At 46.6% G+C, this 16757-nt stretch overlaps 1 protein-coding gene across 3 annotated transcripts in view; it reads left to right on the forward strand.

Annotated features, from left to right (window-relative positions):
- The window catches only part of neurl4 (neuralized E3 ubiquitin protein ligase 4), a 28797-nt gene extending 12112 nt beyond the window's left edge, over positions 1 to 16685 (forward strand). For 2 of the 3 annotated variants that reach the window (XM_076289166.1, XM_076289168.1), the window contains exons 16-29: positions 711 to 839; positions 1239 to 1384; positions 2526 to 2744; positions 5223 to 5321; positions 5793 to 5936; positions 7739 to 7903; positions 8183 to 8341; positions 9692 to 9871; positions 10590 to 10683; positions 11164 to 11271; positions 11538 to 11682; positions 11971 to 12083; positions 13312 to 13474; positions 14151 to 16685. In XM_076289166.1, coding sequence (XP_076145281.1) covers positions 711 to 839; positions 1239 to 1384; positions 2526 to 2744; positions 5223 to 5321; positions 5793 to 5936; positions 7739 to 7903; positions 8183 to 8341; positions 9692 to 9871; positions 10590 to 10683; positions 11164 to 11271; positions 11538 to 11682; positions 11971 to 12083; positions 13312 to 13474; positions 14151 to 14355 — 2069 coding nt within the window. In that variant the 3' untranslated portion in view covers positions 14356 to 16685. The remainder of the gene's footprint in view (positions 1 to 710; positions 840 to 1238; positions 1385 to 2525; positions 2745 to 5222; positions 5322 to 5792; positions 5937 to 7738; positions 7904 to 8182; positions 8342 to 9691; positions 9872 to 10589; positions 10684 to 11163; positions 11272 to 11537; positions 11683 to 11970; positions 12084 to 13311; positions 13475 to 14150) is intronic. The other variant, XM_076289167.1, reaches the window with a different exon arrangement.
- Positions 16686 to 16757: the final 72 nt, after the last annotated feature.

A 16757-nucleotide genomic window follows, 5' to 3' on the forward strand; every position in this document is an offset into this window, starting at 1 on the left:
TATATTTCATCAGCCAAAAGCTTGGTTTCCTGTTTACAGAATATTTACTGAATCAGGACTGTGTGTGAACCTTTTTTAATGCTAGTGAGTAGTGTTGTCACGATACCAAAATTATGACTTCGATACGATACCTGCCATAAATATCACGATGCTCGATACTAAAACGATACTACGGCGAAATCAGATATCTGGAGAAGAAAGGACTCATACCTCCTCCAAGTGTATGGAGTCATTTGTGTTGATGGTGTTGCAAGTCAATTCTGGGTTCTAAACTTCTAAACTTCCTACACAATTATTATTTTTTTATAGTCAGTAAAATAGTAGGCCTACTAGGATGCGTGCAAGGAGCAGTGAGAGCAGCAGTTCACACAGACACAGAACGTTATTATTTTAATAAAGTATCGATTCTAAAAACGTCTGAAATCGTATCGTTTTTTGCGTGAAGGCATCGTGATACCTTTTTAGTATCGATACACCGTGCAACACTACTAGTGAGACAGCAAGTGGATCCTGGGGAGCAATTTCTTGAATTTGAAAAAAAAATTGTACAGACCCCCCCCCCCCCTTTATCTTTCTCTATCTTTATATATATTTCTCACACTCTCTGTTTCTGCCTGTCTCTCTCTTCCCTCCATCCACACCTCTCTCTTTCTCTCCATCCCCCTCTCTCTCACTCTATGTCACCCCCCCCCCCCCCCCCTGTCTTGCAGAGGTGTTTGCGGTGATTGACCTCTATGGGCAGTGTGTCCAGGTCTCCATCACCAGCTCATCAGGGCCTCTGGACAACAGCCTGTGTACCAGCAATATCACAGAAAAGAGCTTCCCCATCCACTCCCCAGGTATCGTGTGTGTGTGTGTTTCTGTGTGTGTGTGTGTTTATGTGTGTTTCTGCCCACGTCTACTTTTTTCTTAAGTGTGCACTCTACCTGTTCTGTTTGGGTGTTCTCAAAGAACTTCTGCTTGATGATTACATTTTTAGTCACAACCTGGAGTAGCTTTCTCATATGAACACAAAACTAAAAGATCAAAAGGTTGACTATTGAAATGACCATTGAATCATTGACCATTGATTTGGCACTTTATAAGTAAAATTAAATTGAAATTGAATTGAAATTGAAATAAGACTTAGCTGGGGAAAGTTTTTTTTTTCCCTGTGGATGGTTAAATGGACTGAGCTGGACAGTGCTCTCTCTGGAGGTGAGACTCTTCTCTCCAAGGCTAACTCTGTGTTCTGCTAGTGGCAGGGGTGGCTCACCGGCTGCACAGCAAGCACGGCAAGAACATGGTGCTCCTCGGAGACGGCTGCCAGGCACTGCGGGTGGGCAGCTACGCACACGGCGTCGTCTTCAGCGCCAAGGAGCTTAAGACCGACGAGCTGTTTGAGGTGCGTGCGAGCGGCATGCGGGAATCTGCTATGGAAACGAGTAAACGTAAACCAACAGCAGTGACCAGGCCCATGCATTTCAGACATGTACATGGTCGCAACTGAGAAGTAATTTTACTGTATGTTGATCAGATAGATAGATAGATAGATAGATAGATAGATACTTTATTGATCCCCAAGGGGAAATTCAAGAGCAATATGTCTACACATTTCTCTAGCAGGGTACAATACCGTGATTACTACTACTTACTACTATGTCAACTTAGAGGAAAAGCCTGCCCTTACAATAGTGACCAGTATCAAAAGCTGCTTCAGACACAACCTCCGCAGTATAAGCGGATCTTTATCAAACCGAGGTCCGACCCTTCGGGTGATTCAGATATGATGCTAACCTGCGGATATTATGTGTGAACGACACCGACGCATATGAACAGAATCTCCGCGTGGTTGAACATGCACATGAACAGAATCTCTGCATGTTCTTCGCTTCGTTCAGACACAAGCTCATTTACATGATGTCCGTCGGAAATACTAGGAGGGGAGTAGTGTAAGAGCCGGCTAAGTTTGGAATTCCAAATAGCCGTTTATGTTGTTCAGATACACGGCCCAACCGCTTGACATCCGCAGAACATGCGGACTTACACCCATGTCTGAAAGCAGCTATTATGACACAGGACAAGATGTCAGATTTCTTGTGCTAGTGGTAAAGTTATGGATATACATACCGGTGAGCGGTTTCTGCCTTACATGCGTGTCCCTATACATTAATCAGATCAGGTGCCCTCTAATCTTATTGGATTTCACACCTTACACCTGACCATGCATGCCAGAGATTAATCAGGTGAAGTGTTCTGGGGACAGGGAAAGCCCCCTAGGGAGTCCTAACCTGGATTAGGGATGGAGTTGACTTTGAATCCTAACCCAGATAAGAGTTAGGAAGGGATTCGGGTACGAAAGCCTTCCTTGGATATGCTACCAGTTAGTTATCACTTGTCACTTGTCACTTCTTCAGTCATCACTCATTAATTATCAGTGGTCAGTCATCACTCATTAATTATCAGTGGTCAGTCATCACTCATTTATTGTTATCAGTGGTCAGCTGTTAACTGGTAACCTCTGTCCTCCTCTGGGGTCTGTGCAGGTGAAGATCAACGAGGTGGCGGAGCAGTGGGCCGGCTCGCTGCACATCGGCTTGACCACGCTGCAGCCCGCCGAGCTGCCCTCCTGCCCGCTCAGCGACCTCTCTCCCTCGCTCACGCAGCTCAGGTCGAAGGTCACCTGGCTGCTGGCCGGCTCGGAGGTGCGGCGCAACGGCGTGCTGCAGCGGCAGAACTACGGCTGCTCACTGGACCGGCTCACGGTGAGAGAGAGGGAGAGAGATGGAGAGATGGGGGAAGGTAGAGCGATATGTGGAGAAAGAGAGGGAGAGATGGGGGGAGGTAGAGCGATATGTGGAGAAAGAGAGGGAGAGATGGGGGGAGGTAGAGATATATGTGGAGAAAGAGAGGGAGAGATGGGGGGAGGTAGAGCGATATGTGGAGAAAGAGAGGGAGAGATGGGGGGAGGTAGAGATATATGTGGAGAAAGAGAGGGAGAGATGGGGGGAGGTAGAGCGATATGTGGAGAAAGAGATGGAGAGATGGGGGGAGGTAGAGCGATATGTGGAGAAAGAGAGGGAGAGATGGGGGGAGGTAGAGCGATATGTGGAGAAAGAGAGGGAGAGATGGGGGGAGGTAGAGCGATATGTGGAGAAAGAGAGGGAGGTAAGAGGGGAGAAAGAGAGAGGGAACATGTTTGAGCAGTGGTGTGCACCAGTAGTGCTACTACAACAGACTCACTAAAGACTAAAGAGAGGGAGAGGGAGGGAGAGATGAAGGAGAGATGGAGAGCGAGGGAGGGATGGAGGGAGAGAGAGAGATGGAGGAGGGATGGAGAGAGAGAAATGGAGGGAGGGAGGGAGGGAGAGATGAAGGAGGGATGGAGAGAGAAATGGAGGAAGGGATGGAGAGCGAGGGAGGGATGGAGGGAGGGGGAGAGAGGTGAAGGAGAGATGGAGAGAGGGAGATGGAGGGAGGGATGGAGATGGAGGGAGGGAGGGAGAGAGATGAAGAAGAGATGGAGAGGCTGAGCGACTGGTGGAGGGGTGGAGAGACAGAGTGGGATGCAGGGAGAGGGGAGGCGCAGGAGCTGCTGTGCAGAAGCCAAGCTACTGCTGCTCACTGGACCATTACGCTGAAGAAGAGAGAGAGAGAGAGAGAGAGAGAGAGAGAGAGGGAGGGAGGGAGGGAGGGAGAGAGGAAGCACACAGATGGAGGAAGATGGGAAAGGAAGACAGGATGTATAGCAAATCACTGCAGTGGTTCACAGTGGGAAAGAAGACGAGTGGATTTTAGGGAGGAGCGGGTATTCTAGAGAGGGAGGGAGGGAGAGAGAGAGAAAGAGTGTGCAAAGCTGTGCACTTCTGACTGGACTGCTGCAGCCCACTTGGATCAGCTCACAGTAGGAGGCAGGGAGATTTGAGAGGAGAGGAGCCCAAATATTGGGGAGGAAGAGATGAAGAGAGGGGGAGGGGGGGTAGGAAACAGAATATTGCAGAATGTGAAAGGGGGAGGGTTAAGGAAAGGCAATCTGGATATTATAAAGAACAACATGTAAGAGATATGTAATTAATAGAGTGAGAGACGGAGGAAATGGTAGGGAGAAAGATTAACATTGAATGGTAGTGGGGGAGACAGAGTGACTTTACAGGAAAGGAAACTGAATATCAAGGAGAAAAAGAGAAGGTGTTTTGGGAGAGGGCGAGAGGGAGACAGTGGAGTGTTCAGTGATCCACTGCAGTAGCAGAGCTCTGGCTGCCTGCTCAAGCATCTTATGTCAAGGAGGAGAGGAGAGGAGGAGAAGAGTAGATGAGAGGAGAGGAGTGGGAGAGGAGATGAAAGGAGGACAGAGAATATTAGGAAGAAAGGGAGGCTCGCCGCTGAGGCAGAACAGACAGGCTGCCTACTCGAGCGACTCAGTTACAATTTACAGGGAATGGGATGAGTGGAAAATGAGAGAGATGGTGAGACAGAGAGAGGGGGGGGGCATGCACTCAGGTCAGATCTGAGAAGGAGGAGGTGGAGGAGGAAAAAGAGAGAGGGAAAAGAAGTGATGAGGGAAGTGAAGAAGGAAGGAGGGGACATGACGGATAGTGAAGGAATTCCTGCTGCTCAACTGGTATAGCCAGATTCTTGCAGCAAAGGTCATATCTCACACTAGATAAATCAGCCTTCTTTGTTGCAGTGGGGCAGTAAGAAACAAATGAATGGATGACTGAGGGAGAAGAGGTTTCACAGAAAGACAAAATATGGGTTTTGGACGGAGAGAATGATGAATAAAAATATGTGTGAGAGAGGGAGGAGCAGATTGTAATGGCTGTGGAGATCGGCTCAATCAGCTAGACATTAGCAAGAGAAAGAGAGAGAATAGAGGGTAGGAAAGAGAGAGAAGGACAGAGGGATGAGGTGAGGAGGGAGGGAGAGGAGGATAGAGGGAAGAGGTGGGGAGAGGAGGATAGAGGGAGGAGGTGAGGAGAGCCTGTTGAGAGCAGCTGCATTTTTTATCTGCCCACTCACTGTCATTTTCCATCTGCTTCTGTGTGTGTGTATTTGTGTGTGTGTGTGTGTATTTGTGTATGTGTGTGTATTTGTGCGTGTGTGTGTCTTTGTGTGTGTGTGTGTGTGTGTGTGTGTGTGCGCGTGTGTGTGTGTGTGCGCGTCTGTGTGTGTGTGTGTGTGCGCGTGTGTGCGTGCGTGCGTGTGTGTGCGTGTGCGTGCGTGCGTGTGTGTGTGTGTGTCAGGTTGGGAATCGTGTTGGAGTAAAGAGGTGTAGTGATGACACCATGCACATCTTTATTGATGGAGAGGATATGGGGCCAGCTGCTACAGCGGTAGCAAAGGTAAATCTGATCACACACACTTGCACCACATGATGCCATCTGCCCTATTCTCATTTTAGTTCCCAAACACACAACCACCTGCCATGCACAATTTATCTATCCCCATTCCGTTTTCTGTTTACTTTCTCCACTGTGCACACACACACACACACACACACACACACACACACACACACACACACACACACACACACACACACACACCACACACCTATTACTCTACTTTCTGTTACTCTACCTTCTGTTGGCTCACTTGCCCATGCTACATATCACAGTTTGCTTTTCCTTCATGCTGACTAAGCAGACTCACATTCACTATATTACTCAGTGTCATGTTTTTCTTCTTCAGACCCTACATAACCCACACACACACACACACACACACACACACACACACACACACACACAAAGGACAGAAGCAGACACACACACGACCCACTCATTCCCTCTGTGTGCTTGTGCGCCCTGCAGAATGTGTACGCGGTGCTGGACCTGTATGGCAAGGTGACGGCCATCTCCATCGTCAGCTCGTCCGCCTCGGAGGACACGGAGAGTGTCAAGGCGCCCTCGCTCTCCTCTGACAGCTGCAGCGAGGGAGAGGAGGACAGCACGCCGGTGAGAGAGAGAGAGAGAGAGAGAGATATGGGGGGATAGAGAGAGGGAAAGGGTGAGGGAGTGAGAGAGAGAGAGAGAGAGAGAGAAAGGGTGAGGGAGTGAGAGAGAGGGGGGGGCAGAAAGGGAGAGAAGGACACGCCGGGGAGGAGAGAGAGAGAGAGAGAGATGGAGGGATAGAGAGAAAGGGTGAGGGAGTGAGAGAGAGAGGGGGGGGGCAGAAAGGGAGAGAAGGACACGCCGGGGAGGAGAGAGAGAGAGAGAGAAGGGTAGAAAGGGGGAGAGGGAAGACCGAGTCAAAGCCCCTTCTGTCAGCCAGACATCGCCTGCAGAGGAGATTTACACAGCACACGTTAGTGGGGAAGAGGAAGAATAAATAGGAGATGATGATGGTGCCCAGGAGAGGGAGGGAGGGAGGGAGGGAGGAGGAGAGATGGATGATGGGAGAGCATCAGGGGTTAGTGTGAAAATGAAAGGCACATCACCTGACCCTCACCCCATCAGACAGGAGAGGGGAGGTGAGAGATGAGGGAGAGGAGGAGTGAAGACAGCGAAGGTGAAGCAGAGAAGAGGGCAGTGAGGAAGAGATTTAGCCATTTCCCCGTCCACTAAAACCTGACCAGTGTGCGAGAGCAGAGAAGAGGGCAGTGAGGAAGAGATTTAGCCATTTCCCCGTCCACTAAAACCTGACCAGTGTGCGAGAGCAGAGAAGAGGGCAGTGAGGAAGAGATTTAGCCATTTCCCCGTCCACTAAAACCTGACCAGTGTGCGAGAGCAGAGAAGAGGGCAGTGAGGAAGAGATTTAGCCATTTCCCCGTCCACTAAAACCTGACCAGTGTGCGAGAGCAGAGAAGAGGGCAGTGAGGAAGAGATTTAGCCATTTCCCCGTCCACTAAAACCTGACCAGTGTGCGAGAGCAGAGAAGAGGGCAGTGAGGAAGAGATTTAGCCATTTCCCCGTCCACTAAAACCTGACCAGTGTGCGAGAGCAGAGAAGAGGGCAGTGAGGAAGAGATTTAGCCATTTCCCCGTCCACTAAAACCTGACCAGTGTGCGAGAGCAGAGAAGAGGGCAGTGAGGAAGAGATTTAGCCATTTCCCCGTCCACTAAAACCTGACCAGTGTGCGAGAGCAGAGAAGAGGGCAGTGAGGAAGAGATTTAGCCATTTCCCCGTCCACTAAAACCTGACCAGTGTGCGAGAGCAGAGAAGAGGGCAGTGAGGAAGAGATTTAGCCATTTCCCCGTCCACTAAAACCTGACCAGTGTGCGAGAGCAGAGAAGAGGGCAGTGAGGAAGAGATTTAGCCATTTCCCCGTCCACTAAAACCTGACCAGTGTGCGAGAGCAGAGAAGAGGGCAGTGAGGAAGAGATTTAGCCATTTCCCCGTCCACTAAAACCTGACCAGTGTGCGAGAGCAGAGAAGAGGGCAGTGAGGAAGAGATTTAGCCATTTCCCCGTCCACTAAAACCTGACCAGTGTGCGAGAGCAGAGAAGAGGGCAGTGAGGAAGAGATTTAGTCATTTCCCCGTCCACTAAAACCTGACCAGTGTGCGAGAGCTGGCAAAGGAAATGATAGGTGTGATGAAGGAACTCAACTCACTGGGGTAAAGAGATGAAGGACGTGGAATAAGATGCTGAAACTGCCCAACATTTACTACTTTTTAAAACTCTACTGTTTTAGTAGTATATAATCCTATATAGTCCAGTGAAGTTTATTTATATAGCGCATTTCATACATGCTCTGCAGTCATATACACTCTGTCTACTGTATGTTGTGTCCATCTAATGCCCCTGGTCCCTGTGCAGTGTGAGGTGGAGCCGACCCAGGTGCCCACCGTCATGGCCTTCCTGGAGAACCACGGGAAGAACATCCAGCTGGGCAATCAGAACCTGACGGCCGCCCGGGTGTCCAGTTACAACCAGGGCCTGCTGGTCACAGCACAGCCCCTGCCTCGGCAACAGCTCTTCCAGGTGTGTGTGTTTGTGTGTGTGTGTGTGTGTGTGTGTGTGTCTGTGTGTGTGTGTGAGAGATAGAGGGAGAGACATTTGGTACCCTTGATTGCTTGTTTGTTTGTTTGTTTAATTTTGTTATATAAACAATGCAGATTATACAACCCCATTTCTCTTGTTTTTTTTCTATGTGTTTTTTGTATTTAGAGTGTGTATGAGTGTGTGCGTGCGTGTTTGTCTGTGTCTGTGTGTGTTTGTTTGTGGTGTCATGGTTATAACCAGTCTCCTGTGTTCCATCAGTTCCAGATCGACCGTCTGAATCCATCGTGGACGTCGTCTTTGTCGCTGGGTGTAATTGGTCACTCACCCGACAGGCTCAACTTCCCTTCCACAGCCTGCTGTCTCAAGCGTTCCGTGTGGCTACTCCAGAGAGATTCCGTCTTCCACAACTCACTCAAGGTAACACGCACACACACACATGCACACACACACACACACACACGCACACAAACAATCACAACCCCATGCACACACAAGCACATTCACACTAGGGGTCGGTGTCGATTCGATTTAATTTTCAATTTAAAAGTCACGATTTTATTTTCGACCTTTATTCAATTCTATTGCTATTAATGCATTTTTGCATTTGCATGCATTCCTGTTTCGGGGGGCTTTTATTTTCAGGGTTCCCACGGGTCATGGAATTTCTGGAATATAATGGAATTTTAGAAAGTCTATTCCAGACATGGAATATCAGGGAATTTTGCTCCGCTAGCGCGTCGTGCCTAACAACGCCCCTTAGCTGTTGTAGAATCAGCGTAACCTACGGCCTCTCAGGGCTTATTGCTTAATTATGTACCAGCATGCAAAATTTGAGCCTCCTACATTGGTTTAGTTCTTGGGGTATGGGCTTGTGAACTTAGACAAAAAAAGAGGCCGAACAAAATCAACATCCCCCTCCCCCCGTAAAACTGGCTGTAACTTGGAAAGTATTGATCTTACATACATAAGTAATTTTACAATGTGTCTCCTGGGTAACATAGGTACACCTGGTCATTTTTTCAGAATTTTTTGAGACCTAAGTGCGTGGGCCATGGTTGAATTGACCTGGAATGACCCTGTAGTAAGTCATGGAAATTCAGGTTTTTTTGTCAGGGAAAGTCAGGGAAAAGTCATGGAATTTTACATTTGACTTAGAGTGGGAACCCTGTATTTTGAAACTGTTGTTTTATTTTGAAACCATTCCTACCGTGAGCTACTTACCAGGACAGACATAAATGAACATGCATACAACAAACAAACAAACAAACACAGTGAAATGAATTATACACGGAATGATAATTTGATTGTTATAGCACAGTAGAAAGAGACACACGATTAGTGTTCATGGAATATTGCACTGTTAATGTATGTTCTATGCCTTAAAGTCATTTTAAGGCATAAAATCTTGAACTTCACTTCCTAAATTGAGTAAGTTAGTGCATATTTTCCACACCGGTGATTTCAGAGAAGCAAGAGGGGGTCCGAGGTTGGTTGATGTGTTTTTTTTTTTAACTGGCTGCAGCTAGTGAAGATGGTGTTGACGCACCACACTTCAACACGTGTGTGTGTGTGTGTGTGTGTGTGTGTGTGTGTGTGTGTGTGTGTGTGTCTCTTGGACACACACACACACACACACTACTGTTGAGGTCTTGGCATTTTTCCCTCTGTTCTCAACCAGCCCTAATTCTCACTTAGCATGCATGCTCATTGCTCATTGCTCACACTCTCTCTTTCCCTTCACTCCTCTCTCCGTCTCTCTTCCCTCAGATCTGTGAGAACTACGGTCCCAACCTGGACACGTGTCCCGAGGGCACCGTGCTGGGGCTGCTGGTGGACGCCAGCAGCTGCCTGCACCTCTACGTCAACGGCATGGACCAGGGAGTGGCCGCCCAGGACATCCCCTGCCCCTGCTACCCCCTCATCGACCTCTACGGGCAGTGTGAACAGGCAGGTTAAGCCCACTGCACAAACAAACACATGGGGGGGGGTAATCTGCTTGTGTGTGTAATCTGCTTGTTTACACACACAGCCCTGATTGACTCCTTGCAATACACTCTGGACGTTGCTGTGATGTTTTCTGGGGAATAGTCCACCATGAATGCACAATTATCAACAAACAGTGGACCAGCTGTGAAAAACTGAAAAGGAGTTTCAGTTTTATAGAACTCTTCATTGGCAGTGAATTGGTACTATAGGGTGTGCTTCCATGGCAACATGGCTAGTGGCTACAGTTGATAATGTTATCCTGTTTTAATATCCTAAATGCATAGTGGCTGACAGCATAATTTTTAGGACCTCTTGCAATGACTGACATTGTCAGAGCACAGACAAATAGCCTTTGGCTGGCCCTTTGCTGGCTCCCTCCAGCCCAATTATGCTAAGCAGGAGATCAGCTTTGAAACTATTAAGCACACTGACTGACTTAGCCGGCCCTGCTTCTAACAGGCGTCGCTCATTGTATCACCCTCGTAATCTGCCGGCTTTTGCAACCGTGCTGCCTAAAATACTCCAGTCTGACCCGGGTTTAGGCGAGCTAAGCTCATTTGACGGCGCCTGTGTTGCTTGGCACCGTGTCTGTGGTTCCCACGGGCGTCTTATCCCCGAGACGACCACGGGGAGAGAAACAAGGAAGTGACACGCTGCTTCTTTCTGGTTGTCATGGCAGGTCACCATAGTGACCAATAACGTGCCGGAGGTGGGAGCCGAGAGCGGGGAGACGCGTTGCCAGGCCGACATGGAGAAGGCGGACATGGTTGATGGTAAGGAAAACCCGTGGAAGTTTGGAACTCGGGCCTTTGCTCTGCCTGGGAAGAGAGCAAATATTCATTCAAAATATCATTTTCATTCAAATATTATTTCGGGTTTTTTTTGTTGGTTTTTTTGATGACCTCCCTGATTGGACTATGTATGGTTTTCAGAATTTCGCTGAAATTTGTATATTTGTACACCTACGAAGTACTTCAAATGTTTTATTCTAATACATTTGCACTAGTTGTGTATATTTTAGCCATAATCTTTACTGATGCCATTTGATGGTGATAAGCTGAGGTATATGAGACCATCACCCGTTGTAGGTTAGCGTACCTACAATCTGAGAACTGGTGTAACTTGGCCAAGCACTTGCACAATAGCTCAGACCTCTGCGTTCCTACCTTCACGCGTGCCACATTCTCTCTCTCCCTCTTTCTCTCTCTCTCCCTCCCTCCCTCCCTCTCTCTCTCTCTCTCTCTCTCTCTCAGGGATCAAAGAGAGTGTGTGCTGGACGCCCCCTCCGGAGGTGAACCCCAACAAGACGTGTGAATACCAGGCCCTGTGCTCCCGCTTCAAAGACCTGCTCACTCTACCTGGTGAGCACCTCTCCCTCTGTCCCTCTCTCTCTCTCTCTCTCTCTCTCTCTCTCTCTCTCCTCTCTCTCTCTCTCTCTTTCTCTCTCCTATGTGAAGCAACCATTAGATATAGATGTTACAGCATTGATAATCCTGGGTGTAAAACATATTTAAAAGTCACAGCACAAGTTTTTTTTACAGTCCTTCATTTTCTACCTGATTTTATTTGTTAGATGTAGAATATTTGAGGAATAATGAAATGTATTTGTCACCCATCTCTCCCAAAGACGGCTACTTTAACGAGGATGCCAAGTATAACCTGTGTTACTGTGAGTCCTGCCACAAGCTCCGTGGCGACGAGGCGTACTACAAACGTGGGGAGCCGCCCCGGGACTACGCCCTCCCCTTCGGCTGGTGCCGCTTCGCCCTACGGTCAGTAACATGTCATTTCACTTCCTGACCAACACCCATTTACCTTTGAAAGTAATGGTTTTGCATGGATAAACTTCTCATGTAAACTCTAAGAACTGTCATTAAAGAGAGTAGACGAAAATAGAAGTACTCGCTTGATAGATTTTTGTTGTCTGTTTTTTACTGTTTGAGAAAATGAAGTGCAAGAGATTTAGTCAGGAAGTGATATAAAGCTGAGAGAACAGTGTTTGTCTCCTGTGGTAAAGTGGATTGTGTTGGCCCTTATGGTGCTCATGCTCTCGTGTCCAGGATCAAGCCGCACTGTGAGGTGTCCAACGCCTTTAAGAAGTGGCACATCGCCTACCACGGCACCAGCGTGGGAGCCCTCCGACGCACACTGGACCTCAGCCAGCTGCTCCCAGGTCTGGGGATGTACAGATGCTCCTCTCCTCTGTCCTCTCCTCCATCCTCCATCTCCTCTATCTGTCCATCCCTACATCTGTTATCGACCCCCACCCCCCTCTTACTACACCCATCTCTCCATTGTCACTTTGCTCTTAGGAACACCTTTTCCAATCTCTACCCACCCATCCATCCATCCATCCTTTCATCCTTCCACTATCCATTTATTCAGCTTTCAGACTCCACCCTCCACCCACTCATGTCTGCACTGTCCTAAAACACACACCCATCCACCTCTCCTGTTCCCCTGTGTTTCCATTCATTAATCTCAAGTCTAAGTCAGTTGGCTTATCCGCTCCCTGAACTCTCCATTTACTAGACATCCTCCTGCATTGATTGATTGATCCATCGTCAGGTCCTAATCTATCTGACCATAGTTCACTTATCCACAAACACAACCTGACAACAAGACTTGAATCTGTAATTAACGGAGGTTAAAAGAACAAAGGAAGACTGTTGTTGTTTGTTAATTCATGGTTCCCACGGGTCATGGAATTTCTGGAATATCATGGAATTTTGGAAAGTCTGTTCCAGACATGGAAAGTCAGGGAGTTTTATCATTTTGGGGCAAGGTCATGGAATATTATTTTATTGTAGCAGTTACTATAGCAGTTTAATTTACTTGCCAAAATACATACAATATAAATACAGTATATTTCCACACAGAATCGGTCTATATCTTGTTATGAGCTTTACTGCTCACTTGAGTAGTTGTGGTTAGTCCAACTTTGTTTAATCAATGCCCATTTATTCATCTCCCACTCTAAAAATGCTATGTCACTCTTATGAAATCTTTAGTTATATATATATATATATATATATATATATAACTAATATATATATATTGTACCCTTCATTATAGAGTAGGTCATGGAAATTTAGTTTTTTTTTGTCAGGGAAAAGTCATGGAATTTTACATTTCACTTGGAGTGACTTTTTTATAGACATGTTTTTGATGTCTTGAAAAATAATGGATAAGTGGAGAATTTTAAGGAGTTTGAAATTAAACCCTTTCCTCCTTACTGGCCCACCATGACGTTTACAGAGACAGATTGCTCTCAAATTCCAAAATTGAGTCGAAAATTTAGTAGGAAAGGAGGTCTATGTATGAGATTGAAATGACACTTAGCACCTTGCTGGCCCACCATAGAGTGTTTTCATCTGACCATCTGATGTGGTCTGCCACAGCCGAGTCGTCGTCCATCTTCTCCGTGTCCCCGGTGAAGACGGAGAGCCAGGGCGGCTACGGTGAGCCGGAGGAGAACAGCGCCCCCGAGAGGGAGGTCCCGCGCGTGCAGCTCTCGCCCACCATGCGCTACTCCGGCCTGGAGATCTTCGCCCCCAAAGTGCAGTAAGTCGAGGGAGAGGGAGGAGTTCATTGTGTCTGTTCATCGTCCTGTTTTCTTTCTCTTTCTGTTTATTATACCGTCTGTCCCTCTGGTTCTACATGTGTCTTTCCCTTTTAAAGGAGACATCTGGCGATATTTCACATAGATCTCTGTTTTCTCGAGTTCACGGGTACTATCAGTGCGTAAAAAAAAAACGAAAACAATCTGTTTTACTTAGCTTGAGTTGCGGCAGCTTACAGCTAAAGCAGCCAGGCAGCTACAGCGCTACACTCTGGGGGCATGAACATGGGGCCTCAAAAACATATCCCCAGAGTGTAGCGCTGTAGTTGCCTGGCTGCTTTAGCTTTTGGCTGCAGCAACTCGCTGGGTAAAACCAATTGTTTAAGTTTTTTCATATCGACTGTACTCGGTGACCTTGAGAAACAGAGGTCTATCTGTGTTTTGATGGAATTGTTTTTAGTTACAATTTAAAAAGTGTGTAGTATACAGTTTTTTTTCAGTATTCAGTGTGCATTACATGGCATACCTTAATACCTCGCACTTGTTGACAGACTTGTGTTTCTATGGCATGAATTATTTGAGTTTTCAGATGTAGGTGATGTTAAGAGTGAAGTTAAGATTAAAGCCTTTCTCTGTTCCCCCCTCACCCCCCACCCCTCCCTGCACTCCCTCTTCTAGATTCCGGGACCCGCGATCCCACCGCTGCCACCTGGCCCAGGTGGCCTTCCAGGTGTGCGTGCGGCCGGGCTCCTACAAGGTGGGCCCGCAGACCCTGGGGCTGAGCGAGCCGCTGGACCCGCGCTTCAGCAACACCGAGATCGAGTGGGTGACCAAGGAGCGCGGCGGCACACTGCTCTACGGCCTGCTCGTCCGGGTGGAGTGAGGAGAGGACCTGAGGGAAAACAGCCTGAAGGGAGGGGGAAGGGAAGTTGGGGGGTTTGGGAATGGGAATGGGGTGGGGGTTATAGGAGGTGGACAAAAGAAAAAGAAATGGAGGACAAACGAAAACAAAAAATTGGAGGGATGTTCTTGGAAGGAGCGGAGGTGCTGTTCTTGTGCCTCGTTTCCTGCGTAACCAAATTTTGATTCCCTTCTTCCATGCCTCCATACCCCAGCCACCGAGGCCAGCTTCCCTTCTTTTTACAAGCTACACCCCTGAGTCGGGGGGCAGACTCTAGTCCTTCTCTCGCGTGAGGGGAGCAGTTTTAGACATGCTGCCTGCACTTTATGTTGAAGACTGTGGAGGGAGACTTCAGAACACAAAACAAGCTCAAACAACAAAGAGAGACATCTGGAACATCGGAGACCATTCATTCTGCACAGCACAGGTTTTAATGTATTCTCCTTCACAGTTGTCATGGTGGGATATCCTTCTCTTTTCCTCAAAATCTTGTACTCTTGACCCTGCTTGGATGCAAGCTGGAAGGACCATCTCCATTCTAATTGAGAAAGAGAGCGAAGGATACCCCCCCCTCCCCCATGTTGGATTTTGGCCTGGACTCCTACTGTGTCTACTCAGCCCCACAGGCTCAGGATAGTCCTGGACATTTTTTTTTTTTTTTTTTTAAAGGCAAAAACTCTTTATTGGGAGGATAAGTCGACTTGAAAAATAACTAGACTCGTTTCAACAGCCAACCAAGTAACAATTAGCCTACAAATGACACACACACTCACAAAAGAAAAAGAAAAAAAATGAAAAGAGAAAAAAAAAGACTTGAAATTAAATTGAGATCAGGAGGAAAAAACGTCAACAGCCTGTTTAAGAGAAGGAGAGTATGAAAGGGTAGAAAAAGAAAAAAATCATGTTTACAGGTGTTAAAGACACTCTCAGCAGCAGACATTGAGCTTCTGACCACACTTGCTCATCCCTGTTCGTTCTACTCCTTCTCATACCGTCTCACCACAGTCCTGTCGTTTGTTTTCTTTTGTTTGTTTGTTTGTTTTTGCACTTGGTTGTTGTTTCAGTGCCATCCACGTGCAAGCTTGCGTCTTCTCAGTCCTTCTCAGCCATTTTGAATCAGCCAAGACCGTATTCCCCACACATTTCATTAGCCCCTGCTGTCTTGCCAGTTGTCTGGTACCTTTTTTCCCTTCTTGACAGTCAAGTTTTCGAGAGAGCCATTCGCTGTTCCTTACGAACTAAATTCATATTCCATAATTTAATTTAATTAGGCCTCAATTTGGCCGTTAGAACAGATTTTTAGCACAGAGCACTTCCTATCTCAAGGAAGAGCACAATAAATAACCAATAGAAGGTTATCAATGTGGTATTTAGACTGTTATAATGTTCTGTGCCCCCAGAGAGTACAGAAATTGCTTATTGCTGATTAGATTTAACAAAAAAACACTATACGGTGTTGCTGTTTAGCAATACTTTTTTTCTCTAAACTCTCTTAGCTTGACTGTATTCTTGTCCCAGACATTGTTTACTTCATTATTGCTGTGTAAAGTCTTCCTCCAAGACCCATGGATGTCAAGCACTGTTTGAGAAGGATGAAGGTCACGGCAGACAGTGCCATCAGTGTGCCTCTATGGTTTTGTGCAAAGGTTCATGGGAAATGTAGTCCTTCTTCTGAAGGATGTGGCCCTCATATGTGAATGTGAGCTTCAGATTTTTTTAATTATTATTCTGGATAATTTATTTACTTCACCTTTTGCATTGAAAAAGCCAATATACATTTTTATATGTAATTGCGATGACAAATATACGGGTGTAACCCGTTCTTCTTAAAAAAAAAAGATCATTTGATTGTATGTCAAGACATTGTGACAAAATTCTGTTCCTCCCCCCATTACTGTAAAAGCTTCACAGCATATCTAGAAGAGATATTTTTGTTTACGTTGCCAATTTGATCAGTGACCGACTATATTTTACCAGTGCATTTCCTCCATTTTCATCTTAATGAGTTTTCATTGGCTAACTTATGAGGGCACGTCATTTTAACTTATTGCAATGGTGAGGACAGACTTCTGCTTGCAATGTAAATCATAATGTGAAAAACATAGGGTTTGTTTACCCAGTTGCTGCTTTTTTCAGTAATTAATTTGTATTATTTGTCCATGTTTATAATATAAAATATTTTGGTTTTTTTGTGTTTCTTTTTCGTTGTACAGTACAGGCTGTTACGCACCACAAATCATATCTTCCTGATTTTGTTTAAAAAAAAATCAAAACACAAAAAAAGTTAAAATAAAGAGACTGTATGCACATTATATGAAATGCCTCGACATTACATCTTCTGTTTTTAGCCACACAGGGTCATTGAATCTCTGTATAATAACATT

This window comes from Alosa pseudoharengus, unplaced genomic scaffold (genome assembly GCF_046254945.1).
Source record: "Alosa pseudoharengus isolate Yale_2024_CS ecotype anadromous, Long Island Sound unplaced genomic scaffold, YU_APseudo_1.1 YU_APseudo_1.1_scf_17, whole genome shotgun sequence".
NCBI lineage: Eukaryota > Metazoa > Chordata > Actinopteri > Clupeiformes > Clupeidae > Alosa > Alosa pseudoharengus.